Source organism: Pseudophryne corroboree, chromosome 11, assembly GCF_028390025.1.
Source record: "Pseudophryne corroboree isolate aPseCor3 chromosome 11, aPseCor3.hap2, whole genome shotgun sequence".
Taxonomy (NCBI): Eukaryota; Metazoa; Chordata; class Amphibia; order Anura; family Myobatrachidae; genus Pseudophryne; species Pseudophryne corroboree.
The window spans coordinates 186,791,176-186,806,688 of NC_086454.1; the positions used below are offsets into that span (position 1 = coordinate 186,791,176).

General features: G+C 49.1%; 1 protein-coding gene across 2 annotated transcripts in view; it reads left to right on the forward strand.

The window, feature by feature from the left end:
• SPTBN2 (spectrin beta, non-erythrocytic 2) overlaps positions 1-15,513 on the forward strand; it is a 421,076-nt gene that overhangs the window by 329,794 nt on the left and 75,769 nt on the right. For both annotated transcript variants that reach the window (XM_063945149.1, XM_063945150.1), the window contains 5 exons: positions 3,003-3,094; positions 3,346-3,426; positions 3,693-3,808; positions 5,015-5,127; positions 6,392-6,579. In XM_063945149.1, the coding sequence (XP_063801219.1) occupies positions 3,003-3,094; positions 3,346-3,426; positions 3,693-3,808; positions 5,015-5,127; positions 6,392-6,579 (590 nt within the window). The remainder of the gene's footprint in view (positions 1-3,002; positions 3,095-3,345; positions 3,427-3,692; positions 3,809-5,014; positions 5,128-6,391; positions 6,580-15,513) is intronic.

Below are 15,513 nucleotides of genomic sequence, written 5' to 3' on the forward strand. Positions count from 1 at the left end.
AAAATAAAATTATACTCACCTGATCCAGTGTCCAGTTCTTTTATTGTAATCCACGTACTTGGCAAAACAAAAAAACGCATTTACCCGAACCAGACGGACTGAAAGGGGTCCCATGTTTACACATGGGACCCCTTTCCCCGAATGCAGAGACCCCCCGTGACTCCTGTCACAGAAGGTCCCTTCAGCCAATCAGGAAGCTCCACTTCGTGGCACTCTCCTGATTGGCTTTGCGCGTCTGAGCTGGCAGACAGCTCATCGCACAGCTCCCTCCATTAGTTTCAATGGTGGGAACTTTGCGGTCAGCGGTGGGGTTACCCGCGGTCAGCCGCTGACCGCGGGTGACCTCACCGCTGACCGCAAAGTTCCCACCATTGAAGATAATGGAGGGGGCTGTGCGATGCGCGTCTGACAGCTCCGACGAGCATACAGCGCATACCAGGAGTTTCCTGTTTCATACATCCTACAGACAGCCCTTAATTTCATGCAGCCCGCCCTATAGAACTGCTCTGTTTTATTATCACTGTTAATGCTGCATGCAGAATTTAGACTTATTTGTTAATCCTTTTTTTATATATATATATATATATATATATATATATATATAATATTTTTTGCATCAATCCTCGCCCCAGTGGAACTTACAAATGGACGCATGATGTGCTGCACATCAAACCTAGCAATGGGGGTCATTCCGACCCGTTCGCTCGCTGCGTTTTAACGCAGTAGAGCGAACGGGTGCCTGCTGCGCATGTCGGCTGGCCGAAGGCCGTAGCGGGACAGCGATCGCCTCTGCCTGACTGACAGGCAGAGGCGATCAATGGGTGGGAGGGGGCGAAACGGCGGCGTTTGGCCGCCGTTTCGTAGGCGCGGTCCGGCCAACGCAGGCGTGGCCGGACCAAATGGAGGGTGGGCCGCAGCAGCTGCGTGACGTCAAACGCAGCTGCTGTGGGCCGGAGAGCGAGGAGTAGCTCCCCGCCAGCACGCTATAGCTGCGCTATCGGGAGCTACTCCTGAAGTGCAAAGGCATCGCCGCTGTGCGATGCCTTTGCACTTCTGCGGGGGAACCGGCACTGACATGCGGGGCGGGCTAGCCCTGTGCTTGGCGTCCCCCCGCATGTCAGGGAACTTGATCGTAGCTGTGCTAAATTTAGCAAAGCTACGATCAACTCGGAATGACCTCCAATAACTCTAACTCTAGCAACCACAGCATTTGTAACAAAGTATGGGCCGATACGACCTTCATTACCTTGCTCAGTGTGTTTCAGGCTGACATTTCACCTGTGTACACATCGTGTCAGTGTGTACCCATCTTTACAGGGAATATCCGTTCTCAAGGATGTGCTTGTTTGTGTGTGTGTGTGTGTGTGTGTGTGTTTGTTTTTGTATTCTAAATTTCATCTTTAGTCTGGATATTTTTTTTTCTGCAGTAATTTTCATACTAACAAATATCACATCATTGCAAATATATTCCAACTCTGCTATTCATTTAGTCCATTCACAATAAGGCTGGAATTCTTGGACTTACACTATACGCCCCTTGAATTCTGTAAGGTTAAAGATGAGGTACACACATCCTAACCACCCGCTGTAGTGGCCGCGCACAGATGAGACGTACTGTGACGGCACACACATCCTAAGCACCCACTGTAGTGGCTGTACAGATGAGATGTACTGTGACGGCACACACATCCTAACCACCCTCTGTAGTGGCTGCACAGATGAGACGTACTGTGACTGTACACACATCCTAACCACCCGCTGTAGTGGCCGCACAGATGAGACGTACTGTGACTGTACACACATCCTAACCACCCGCTGTAGTGGCCGCACAGATGAGACGTACTGTGACGACACACACATCCTAACCACCCGCTGTAGTGGCCGCACAGATGAGACGTACTGTGACTGTACACACATCCTAACCACCCGCTGTAGTGGCCGCACAGATGAGACGTACTGTGACGGCACACACATCCTAACGACCCGCTGTAGTGGCTGCACAGATGATACGTACTGTGACGGCACACACATCCTAACCACCCGCTGTAGTGGCTGCACAGATGAGATGTACTGTGACGGCACACACATCCTAACCACCCGCTGTAGTGGCTGCACAGATGATACGTACTGTGACGGCACACACATCCTAACCACCCGCTGTAGTGGCTGCACAGATGAGATGTACTGTGACGGCACACACATCCTAACCACCCGCTGTAGTGGCCGCACAGATGAGACGTACTGTGACGGCACACACATCCTAACCACCCGCTGTAGTGGCTGCACAGATGAGACGTACTGTGACTGTACACACATCCTAACCACCCGCTTTAGTGGCTGCACAGATGATACGTACTGTGACGGCACACACATCCTAACCACCCGCTGTAGTGGCCGCACAGATGAGACGTACTGTGACGGCACACACATCCTAACCACCCGCTGTAGTGGCTGCACAGATGAGACGTACTGTGACTGTACACACATCCTAACCACCCGCTTTAGTGGCTGCACAGATGATACGTACTGTGACGGCACACACATCCTAACCACCCGCTGTAGTGGCCGCACAGATGAGGCGTACTGTGACGGCACACACATCCTAACCACCCGCTGTAGTGGCTGCACAGATGAGACGTACTGTGACTGTACACACATCCTAACCACCCGCTTTAGTGGCTGCACAGATGAGACGTACTGTGACGACACACACATCCTAACCACCCGCTGTAGTGGCCGCGCACAGATGAGACGTACTGTGACGGCACACACATCCTAAGCACCCACTGTAGTGGCTGTACAGATGAGATGTACTGTGACGGCACACACATCCTAACCACCCTCTGTAGTGGCTGCACAGATGAGACGTACTGTGACTGTACACACATCCTAACCACCCTTTAGTGGCTGCACAGATGATACGTACTGTGACGGTAGTTAAGAACTTAAAAATCTGAAATGAGAAAATCTCATATTCATGTAAAAGTATATTTGCTTTTCAGATCCAAGATATCAGTGTTGAGACAGAAGATAATAAAGAAAAGAAGTCGGCTAAGGATGCCTTATTGCTCTGGTGTCAGATGAAGACTGCTGGGTAAGCAATAAACGATTAAAGAAAGGGAAATGTCCTTTTAATTTAGACCCATCCTGTTGAGCATTAATGTAATGCTGGCTGCTGCATTGTTTGTTGGGGAAGCACCCAGACTGCTCATTTCACTAAGTCTTATCTGCTTCTAAATATAACAAGATATTTACTGCCTTCTGCTTAGTCACTTTATATCGCAGATTAACTGGTGACTTTTGGAGTTTTATTAATATTTATTTTGTGCTTCTCTTGTTTTCCAGGTATCCAAATGTCAATGTTCACAACTTCACAACAAGTTGGCGCGATGGTCTGGCATTTAATGCCATTGTACACAAACACAGGTCAGCAGCACCTGCAATGTAGGGGATAGCTGGAGGATATATAAGCTGGGTTCCTCTGGAGACGCAGAAGAATAAGTTGAAGGGTTAATCATTTTGAAAGTATGTAATTGTATTGTACGTTGTATGACAATAAGTAGGGAACAAATTAGAAGAAACATGGAAGAGCGTAACGAGGGACTGTCTGACGTGAGCGCTATTACAGAGAGCAGCTATATCCACTTGTATGAAAAATGTTAACCAGAAGACCCTGCTCTCTTCCAACCTAGGCCAGACATCATTGACTTTGACACACTGAAGAAATCCAATGCTCACCACAACTTGCAAAATGCGTTCAACACCGCTGAGAGAGAATTGGGGCTCACTAAGCTGCTGGATCCCGAAGGTATAGGTCGTTTCTTAGCTGTCTTTCACCAACATGTTTTATAAACCAGGGGAGAGCGGGATGCATGCAATCTCACGGTTGTCTGGATCCCGGCACTCAGCATGCCGACCGCCAGGATACCGACACCTATTCTACCTCTTGGGGTGTCTACTACACCCCTGGAGGGAGAAAAAATAGCATGGCGCACGTAGCGTTGCCCGTTGCACCGTGTCCGCAATGTGGCGAGTGCAGCGAGCCCGCAAAGGGACTCTTTTGCTCTCACCCTGCTGCTGTCATTCCAGTGCCCAGCATCCCGTGGTCGGGATTCTGACCGCTGGGATGACAGGCGCCGGTATATAGATACCACGGGGAGAGGGATGGTCATTTCCTCCTAGTGCGTATCACACCTGCGGCCTGACTGTACAGAGTTCATTACATTGATACTTTTTACTCACACACTGTTAGTAGATAAGCAGAAGATATGTAGATTTCTTCCTTCCTGGATGTAAGATGATTCCTGCAGGATTGATATAGAAAAAGCTGTATAATAAGGAACATGAATATTGCACCCATAGGCCACTTATTCTGGGGCTGATGCAAAGCTGAATGCAAGAACATTTACCGACTGTTTCCTGATCAGCGAATGCTCCGCTACCAGGCATGTGCAAGTACAGGCGATGCTGAGATGTGCACATAGCAGTCACATCTCCACTTACAACTGAAGGGCATAACTGGACTGTAACAGGGTGTTTATTACGTAGGCAACGTCCAGTGAGGGAGTGTCGGCAAAATTGTGGCCTGTGCAGAGTTGTGCATATGTGTAGACACGCCTGGATAGGGTTGGTTCCATTGTGCACTAATAATGAGGCATATTTTGCATATAGGCGAACATACTCATTTAAATCTCCATCCGCTTTATCTCCATCTGAGGCTTAGTAAATAGACCTCTTAGTTCCTTGCACGCTCGCAGCCAGCTTGTGTCCAATCCTGCATCAGCCCCTCTGGGTTGTCTATTGTAACACGCTGTAGACGTAACTGACTCCTCACTGTTTCCTTTTAAAATAAGAACTGGTATCATTTCTAGGTAACTTTGACTAGAGCATTAGAAAGGGATGATTTTGTTTTTGTGTTTTATCCAGTCACTGACACACAAGGTGTGCTTCACTATTTTTGTTAGTGCACAAGTTTAATTTAAATCTTGACTTTTTTTTTTGTTTGTTTCTTCAGATGTAAATGTGGATCAACCAGATGAGAAATCCATCATAACTTATGTGGCAACATTTTATCATTATTTTTCAAAGATGAAGGCCCTTGCCGTGGAGGGAAAGCGCATTGGCAAGGTGTGTCTCTGTACCTGTGCTAAGAGATCAATGCCCCACTATGTGGTTTGAGGAATTAAATTATCTACAGTTTGAGAAAAACCTTTTGTCATATGGGCATACATTGCTAGAAATAGTGTAGAATGCCTTAATAGAGCAGGGGTGTGTCTTGTCAAGTCTTAGGCATGTTCTTTATCAAGTCAAGCAGATGTATTATCTGGGGTGAGTCAATCTTCATTAAAATATGGGAATCAGTGGGAGATGATAGTTTCTGGGGAGGGATGTCGCCCTGTGTTGAAATGACGGATTAGATTTCCTTGTACCCTGCCTTTCTGGGGAATGCTGGTTAGCTTGTGCACAGAATTACCTGACTGTATTCATATATAGTATGTTTAATGTCACAGCCACATTTAGGCCCTCATTCCGAGTTGTTCGCTCGCTAGCTACTGTTAGCAGAAATGCAAACACAAAGCCACCGCCCTCTGAGAGTGTATCATAGCATAGCAGAATTGCTAACGAAAGATTAGCAATTGCTAACGAAAGATTAGCAATTCTGCTATAAGTATTTTCTTGCAGTTTCTGAGTAGCTCCAGACCTACTCCTAGATTGCGATCACCTCAGTCCGTTTAATTCCTGGTTTGACGTCACAAACACGCCCTGCGTCCGACCAGCCACTCCTGCGTTTTTACCTGGCACGCCTGCGTTTTTTAGCACACTCCCTGAAAACGGCCAGTTTCCGCCCAGAAACACCCACTTCCTGTCAATCACACTACGATCAGCAGAGCGATTGAAAAGCTTTGTTCGCCCGTGAGTAAAATAGCATAGTTTTGTGTAAAATTGCTTAGCGCGTGCACCCTGCTGTGCATATGCATGCGCAGAACTGCCGGATTTGAGCCTATTAGCAATTCTGCTAAAAATATCAGCGAGTGTACAACTCGGAATGACCACCTTAAACCTATAAATTGCACAAGTTATTTACTGGATCACATCCTCTGCTTATTCCATACCTTACCCTAACTCTCTTCATGTTCCCAAAGCAAAGTTATTGTTGGGGGAAGTGTACATGTCAAACATATTCCAGTGGTCACCATGTTGACTGGCACTTCACAAGTGCTGTACACTGATAGGTTCTGCTTGATCTAATCGCAACTCATTGTAACTTTGTGTTGGTGAGGCAGAGCCTTGGAAACCATTCTGCCTCACTCCAGTTGTGGTTACACTGCTGACCCCTACTCCATGATGCTCTTGTCCTTACGTGCACTTGACTTTCTTCAACCCATCACAGGTGTTGGACCATGCAATTGAGGCAGACCAGCTAATTGAAAATTATGAACGCTTGGCATCTGATCTTCTGCAGTGGATTGAGCAGATGATTATTACACTCAATGATCGAAAGCTTGCCAACTCTTTGAATGGTGTTCAGAACCAGCTGCAAGCCTTCAACACATACCGAACAGTGGAAAAGCCTCCCAAGTGAGTTACTTGACTGGGTCCCTTAGACTGGCTCATCCTGTAGCTGTTTACAGAGCAGCACATCCTAAAGGGCAAAGAGGTGTGGTATATCTTGTCAACATTCAGAATGTTACAGCATGATGTCTATGTGTTCTGAATGATGGCATGTCGACAGTGGGTTTTCTCGTTCAGCGCTGGTTACCGGATACCGACAGGATGCGAAATTTGACACGTTAAATGTCAACATTCAAAACATGGACATTCTGAATGTGGACAAACTGACTGTATAGCAGTGGTAGGATGATGTAGATAACATTGCAGCATATGTTGTGCCCTTCACAGCAAATCCTCATTTACATTAGAAAACTGGTAAAATTAATTTCTTTGGTGTTGATCCCTTTTATTGCATTGGGTTATATCATGATAATCTGTTTATGTGAAATTAGAAAGTACATAGTGTACAGTTCTCAGTAATTTACCTGGTAAGCTTGTTGAAAAACATTTTGAAAAGGAAAACCATGACTTTTGTCTGAAAACAGCAGGCAGTGTTTAGCATAATAGGGAGTAGCCCGAATGCCTGGAATTGCATCATACAAATTCCTAACCTACACAAAATGTAAACTGGCACCTCCAAGCTGTAAGATACACAGGCACACACAAGATGGAAAATAATATGACAGCATGGTGAAAAAGGGGCAGCCTGTAACACATACCGTAAATGTCTATGGGGCCTCATCACAAATCCATGTCTGGAGACAGGTTAATGTCACTACTGCAGGAACCGAAGCACTGCTTTCAACATTTCATTATATTCATGTTGCTATAATTCCTTTGACTCCACTGGTTATGGGTTTACATGCTATGTTTTTTAGGGTACATCATGTCACTCTCTATGTCTGTCGACTTCGGCCACTTACGTGCCTTTTGAGACCCACATCTAGAATAAACAAATACACACTATTACAAACTTGCACAAATGCGTGACCAAACCGGAGCCCACTACCAGGAATCCATTAGCTACCTGTTCAGCCGAACCTCCGGCGTGCATTCCACCTGACTGCGCATGTCCATGCTCAACATCCGGAGGACGGGCTTTAAGTCCCGTCACTCCGGTCACGTGACATAACGAGAAGTTGAAGTGGAACGCACGTGAACCGCATGAGCGTCATGATATGACTCTGAACGTGACGGGCGTGATGAACAGATGGAAAAGTTTGAGGTGCGTCACGTGATATATATATATATATATATATATATATATATATATATTGGGTGAGAAACGCCCTCCCACACAGTTTACATCCAATGGGAGGCTCTGCCCTCTGGCTGCTGTGTGTTCCCAGAGCAGGATTAACAATAGGGCTGATGGAGCTACAGCTCCAGGTCCACACCCCAAAATAGGCCCACTGCATCTGCAGCAACATACCCTCCAACAATTTACACATAAAAAGCGGTACAAATTCGAAAAGGGGCGTGGCCACGCCCCCTTTCCTATACTGTCAATGGAAGTTTGGAGAGCCAAAAATCGGTACAGACCATAAAAAAAAGGTACTGTACCTGCCAAAAAGATACAGTTGGAGGGTATGCCACTACATCTGCAGCAAGTCTCTGCACTGTAGATAGGGAAAAAAACAAAAACATTTTACTGCAGTGTCCTATGTCCTGCTGCCAGTCCGCCTGCCCCCTTCGGCATCAACAATCCCCACTTCCTAGCCGCGGCGCAGGTGGAACAAAAGCTGCAGTGGCCACCGGCATAGATGTGTATGAAAGTGGCACAGCGGGAGCCTTTCATAGCCCTCCCTGCGCTGCATACTCTCTGAGCCCCGAACCCTCCTTTGCGTGTGATGTCACAGAAGTGCCTCCCTGCCACAGCCGTGCCCAGATCCCCAGAGGCCCCGACTCCGCAACACAGCACCTGGGCTGCCGGCCTGGGAGCCCCGAGATGGCTATTGTAACGGATAGAGTGAGTGATATCGCGGAGGGTAATGTCTGGACGCTGAATCAATGTAAAAGGTGACCGTGCTGTGCAGTGCAGTGGGTGTGCAGTGTCACTGACACTGCACAGCACTCTCACCTTTTATATTCATTCAGCGAGTCAGTCAGTTCTGCCAGCCAGTCACTATTGTTAGCGCCGGTGTCCCAACACACCGCATTACAGGGAAGTAGATGCACCAAGTAAACTCCAGCTCCCAGCAGCCCTTAGCGCAGGAGCATTCCGGTGCTAAGGGCTACTGGGAGCTGTAGTTTATTGCATTACCCGCCCCTCCCCCACTCGCAGTACCTCTGGGCCCCATCCGCGGCACCCCCACCCCACTACCACCCACGGTGGCTCCGGATCCCCTCCCACACCCGCAGCACACCCACCCACCGCACCAACCCCTCTCCCACCTGTGGCACCACCCCAACCGCTCCTCCCCCACCCATGGTGGCTCCGGACCCCCTCCCCCACCCGTGGCACTCGCCCCTCCCCCACCAGCGGCACCCCCGCAACTCCCCCTCCCCCACCCACGGCACCCCTGGACCCCCTCCTCCATCCGCATCTCCCCCACACCCGCCACTCCCCCCAACCACAGCACCTACCAGGTGATTCATCAGGCCCTGCGTGTGCTGTTCACGCCATTGTGACCCTGTGTGAGCGACTTCGTCTAGTGTTTCCCCGCCCAGCACACACTGAGCGATATGACCGTTCATAACGCTCAGTGACGTCACACAGTGGCCAGGCCATGCAGTCCAGATTGAGCATGTGTGCACCACCGACACAGAGGGTCGTTAACGACCCGCGGTGCCGTGCATCGGTGGTCGTCGCCGGCATACACACTTGCTGAGAAAGTGAATGACGTCACTCAGGAAGGGAGAAAATGAGCGACGTCGTTCATTTCATTGGTAAGTGTGTATGCACCTTTAGTCCCAATAATGGTGTACAAAGATGAAGCGTTGGTCACAGAACAGTCGATTATCAATCGTCTCAGTAGCCTTATGGATGTGCATCATGACTACAGAAGTAAAAGGCTGGAGAGACCATTGTAGCTATGTATGTGATTGAAGTCGCAGCCGAGTCCTGCTCTCTTACTGCCACTCCTAGTAACCGCCCCCAAATGGTCCCTGACTTGCAATCTTATTGCGACTAAATCCCCACATGCAGCCGCAGTTGCAAGACCATCGTGGCACTTAGATGTATACGCACTCCGCAGATAACTGAGTACAAACCTGGTTTGCAACCACCCCTGAATCAGGCCTATTGTGTAACAACAAATAAAATGTGGAATGTGAAAATTAACTGGTTCATCACATCGTGATATTATGTCACAGCTAAAACCTGGCCATTTTGAGGGGGCGTGGCCAGGACGGGCATGGAGTAGCACTCAGTTTGTGCAGCTCTCCAGCCACAGTATCCTGTAACTTTATCCTGTACCCCCACCTGGGTCCCACACTGCAGCCACCGCTTTATGAGTGCCCCCTGCCCCCCCTGGAGCAATCTTGTACTTGCCACTGCTGTTCCTGGAGATCCGGGAGCTCTGGACGCCGGCGGGCCCTGATCTGTGCCTGGAGCAGCCGCCTCGTGCGGGGACCGGAAGTTCGGCTCCTGTGTGCTCGCCGCTCGCTGCAGCCGCCTGAAGTGCAGGGAGATCGCGGGCGCTGTGATCCCCTCCACCGCCCCGCTGGTCTTCTGTGGAGCCCGGGGGAGGCCGCGGCTGAAGATCCGTCTGCCGTCTTGGTTGCTGCCGGGACGCACTGCCCGCGACGCCGGAAGTGCGGCTCCGCTATCCGCCGCCGCCTGCACCAGCCAGCCGAAATATACTTGTGGGGGTCTGCAGGATATAAGTGAATCGCCTCTGAGCCTGTCAGAGGAATCTAGAGGGGTGTTGGGTCGCTCTGAGTGCTTGTGGAACTACTGCCTTGGCGGCCATTACCTGGACCTCCTTCACCACACTGTGATCAGGGTGCTGGGGAAGCACTTTGTACATATATCCTGAGGTTGTGACCCTGCTGGCGTTATATACGTACCTGCAGCTGTCTGACGCCCGGCGACCGGTCGGGGTGGGCAACCCCCCTCTCTCTGCTTATATTTATTTTGATATCTCCTGCACTGACACCGTGTTGTCCAAAATGGTGAAAGGCCGCCAGACCGGCGCGTCGGCGGGAGCGATGGATAAGTTTGTTCGTGACCAGGGCCCTCAGCTGCGGAGAGCGGAGGCTACAAGATCTGAGGTATCACCTCCTTCTCCTGCCTACAGTTCCGTCTCCTCTGATCCTCCTGATGCTGCACTGCAGAGAGTTCTGGACGCGGTAAATGCTAGTGAAGTGCGTCTGGCTGACAAAATCGGGCAAGTGCAGTCCGACCTCTCCATTATTCATCAAGATCTACAGCGGGTGAGAGAGAGAGTGGGAGAAGCGGAGACCCGTATATCCAATGTTGAAGACTCCGTCGGCCCGCTGGGTCGCCGCACTGATGCTTTGGAATCTCAGATGAATGATGTTCGCAAAAAGCTTACGGACGTGGAAGGGCGTCTGCGGCGCAATAATGTCCGCTTCATTGGCCTGCCTGAGAAAGAAGAAGGCTCCGCTCCTGAGGAGTTTCTCATAAAGTGGCTCCGTGATTTTTTTGGATCTGAGGAATTCTCACCGTATTTCACTATAGAGCGGGCTCATAGAGTTCCAATGCGCCCGCTGCCACCGGGGGCCCCACCCCTTACCTTTATTGTTAAGTTCCTCCATTTCCGTGACCGGGACACAATCCTGAGGCTGGCTCGTACTAAGGGCCCTTTGAAATGGAATGGATCGTCAATATCGGTATTTCCGGATTTTGCGGTGGTTGTGCAAAAAGATAGGGCTCAGTTTCTACCTGTCAAGAGGCGACTCCGTGAACTTGAACTGCCGTATGCCATGCTCTTCCCATCTAGACTGCGGGTGGTGGCTGATGGGGAAACAAAGTTTTTCACGACTCCTCGTGAGGCCATGGTGTGGCTGGATAGACGATTCCCGGCGAGACGTGCCCTTGCAGATTAGTGAATATCCGGTTGATTCCGAAGGCTGATTTTCTCCTGTTCCTCCTTTTTTCTTAGTTACTTATTTTGTCTGCTTGAGATATATGTGCTGGTTACGGCGAGGCGACAGGATGCTGGAATGTTTGATTGCTGTCACTGTTCCCTTTAGCCCCCGCTACCTTGTTCTCGCAGTTCAGTGCGGGCCTGTTTGAGTGCTACCAATGCCCCCTTTACATTGTTATCGCAGCTTAGACAGGACATATGTATACCCTTTAAGTCAATCACGATATACTTGATATGTTCTTGTGTTTGGTTATACCTTGGGGTTCGTATGATCTCTTTTCTTCCTGTTGTATTAACGGTCTCTGTGCGGGAGGATGGGGGGAGAGGGGGGATTGCTGAATGCTTGTCCTGACATAGGTGGTTTTTTTATATCCGAGTGTGTTTTTATTCTGGATATTAGTGGGACCTAGGGGGTGGATCTTTATGATCCCCCCTCATTTGTTTTTTGTTTTCGAGGGGGGAAAGGTTAATGGCTGGGAGCAACCTTCTAATTTTGTGGTTTTATAGTTGTTCTCTATTCCCGATAGTCATTATATTCTTGGCCCCGATCAAGAAGTGTTTGCACTGGCCGATGGTGCAATACAGTTAGGTTTATATTAAGTTTTTGGTATGAACACTCAGTTTTGGGATCCAGGTATGCTGCATGTTGGGGGTGGTATACAGGGTGGGGGGAAGGGGAGGGGGTTGGGTTATGTTTATTTTTTGAGCGGAAATGTATGTAGAGAAAGTACGTGGTTTACAACCATGCAATATAAGCAGTGGTGTCTGGTTGCAAAATTTGTATGTGGCGGGGCTGACCGGCCGCGGGGCGCTGCACTGATTATACCTTTGCTGTACTATGACGGGGATTAAGGTGGTTTCGTGGAATGTGAGAGGGCTCAATGATAAAGTTAAGAGGTCTCTTGTGCTCCGACAGCTCAAACACTATGCGGCTGATATAGTCTGTCTTATGGAAACACATTTGGTAGGTAGTAAGATTCTCTCTCTGAAGAGGCCCTGGGCGGGTTGGGCATACCACTCTATGCACACGTCCGCCTCGCGCGGGGTTTCAGTCCTTATTAAGCGGACAGTCCCTTTTGTAATGGAATCTATACAAACGGATCCATGGGGGAGATATGTGTTTTTGAAATGTAGGTTATTTTATGTTCCTGTCCTCCTGCTGGCAGTCTACGTGCCCCCTCCATATTCCCCCGATGTACTTAAGAGGGTTGCTGGGTTCATGGCCTTGTCTCCCGGGGTGTCTGTTATTTGTTTGGGGGATTTCAATAATGTGCTGGACGTGGTCATGGATAGGCTCTCCATGTCTCCGTCTGCTGCAGGTCCTGGGGGGTCTGGGTTTGCAAATGTGGTGTCGGGGTTGGGCCTGGTCGATCCATGGAGACTGAGACACCCTTCTCTTAAACAATACTTGTGTTTCTCACACTCCCATTCTTCGTTCTCTAGGATTGACCTGGCCCTCCTCTCGAGTGACATGGTTCCCCGCGTCGGTAACATTAGATATGAGACTAGAGGTATATCAGACCACTCCCCCTTGACCTTTAATTTAGATTTTAATTGTGATAGAGGTCAAGCTGTGTGGAAATTTAACCCATTCTGGCTTGTTCACATGGGAGATGGATCTGAAATGGTGGCCGCATGGCGGGAGTTCTTCGAGCTGAATAGCACCGACCAGTCTATCTCTAACCTATGGGACACATTTAAGGCCTTTTTACGGGGGAGTTTGATTAAACGGGTGTCAGAATTAAAATCCTTCTATAGGAAAAGGGAGGCTGAGTTGGAGACCCGGAGTGTCGCTGCAGAACTACAATATTTGCAGGATTCCTTGATCGGTTCCAAGTCAGCCTGGTTGTCGGCTCAGAGGGAATGGAGAGATTACCTAATGGAAAAGACTCAGCATAGACTCCTCTTCTCATCTCATGCCTTTTATGCCACGGGGGACAGGCCGGGGACTTATCTGGCTTCTCTGGCTCGGGGAGACAGACCTACTAGTGTGGTGGTAGAGATTGTGAGCGCTGAAGGTGTCCACCTGACCCAGACTCCACAGATGACGGCTGAATTTGTATCCTTCTATAGTCGCTTATATAAATCTAAATTAGATTGCACCTCATCACAGTTAAATGATTATTTAGACCGTGTCGGCTTCCCCACCTTGTCCGGGGAGGCTTGCGACCTTTTGGAGGCGCCCATTTCCCCCGATGAAGTTAGAGCAGCGATTGAGGCCTCTCCTAGTGGTAAAGCCCCGGGATTGGATGGAATACCATCCGAGGTTTATAAACATAACTTGGATTTTTTTGTCCCCCACCTACTTGAGTTATATAGCCAGATGTTTACACAGGATTCTCTTCCCCCGTCTATGGCGGAGGCAGTGATTGTGGTTCTCCCTAAGCCTGACAAGGATCCCAAGAGAGTGGAATCCTACCGTCCTATATCCCTCCTACCCACTGACATAAAAATTCTGGCCAAGATATTGGCTGGCAGATTAAATACAGTTATTTCCCACATTATACACCCGGATCAGACGGGATTTATGCCTAATAAATCGACCTCCATTAACCTCAGACGTTTGTTTACCCACCTACAAATCCCCCGGGCGGACCCTTCCTCCTCCATTGTTGTCTCGCTGGATGCCGCTAAGGCTTTTGACTCTGTGGAGTGGGAATATTTATGGGAAGTTATGCGTAGATTTGGCATCGGCCCGAAATTTATTAAATATGTCCGACTGATGTACTCCTCTCCCTCGGCAAGGGTGGCGGTCAATGGTTTCGTATCTCACTCCTTTCCCCTGTCTAGAGGCACGCGACAGGGCTGTCCCTTGTCCCCTACTCTGTTTGCTATGGCCGTTGAACCCCTGGCATGTCTTCTGAGAACAGATGCGGGTATTTATGGACTTAAAGTGGGTGCTCGGGAGGACAGAGTGGCCCTATACGCTGATGACATCCTGATGTTTGTGGATCGCTATGCTGAGTCTATGCCTAGGATCTTGGAAATTATTGATGGGTTTGGGCGATACTCTGGCTTACTGATAAACTGGGAGAAATCCTTTATTATCCCACTTAAGGGTGAGGCCCCTGCCCCCCCATTGATGGTTCTTCCATTGAAGTGGGTGGAATCATTCAAATATTTGGGTGTTTGGGTGTCTAATGACCCTCAAAAATTCTCTTCTCTCAATATTACTCCTCAAATAGTATACCTCCGTGGCCGGGTGCAGACGTGGGGTAAGTTGCCCTTAACAGTCACGGGGAGGGTTAATATGGTTAAAATGGTCTTCCTGCCCAAGCTTCTCTATGTCCTGCAGCAATCACCCGTTTATATTCCACAGAAGATCTTTAAACAAATAGATGGGTTGATTTCCTCCCTGGTGTGGGCCAGTAAACGTGCACGCTTAAAACTAGATACCATGACCAGAACACGTGAAATGGGCGGTCTGGCCCTCCCCAATTTCCGTTTTTACTACTACGCGGCGCAATTGACACATATCTGGGAGTGGGTTAATGATCTCGATCCCCTGGCTTTGCATTCACTGATGTTGCATCACGACTACCCGGGGGGCTCCCCATTACAGCTACTTCTCTGTGGCAGTGTTAAAATGTCCACAATACCGCTTATTAAGCAAGCCATCCTGGTGTGGAAAATGGTGCACTCGGTGATGCGGGGCCGGGGCGTCGACCCTGACACCCCTCTGGATAATATATATGGGTTACCTGAACTGTGTCAGCTCCAGGTCCGAGAGGTTTGGGGAAGATGGGGAGTATCATCTATGGGCCATATATATAGTGATGGGGTTCTCAATTCTTTCCAACAACTTCAACACGTACACAACATTCCCTCAAGGTTCTTTTTTCAATTCCTACGGTTGAGACATGCACTGGCAGCCCAGTTCCCAAATGGCCCTCCAGTCTTAATTGAC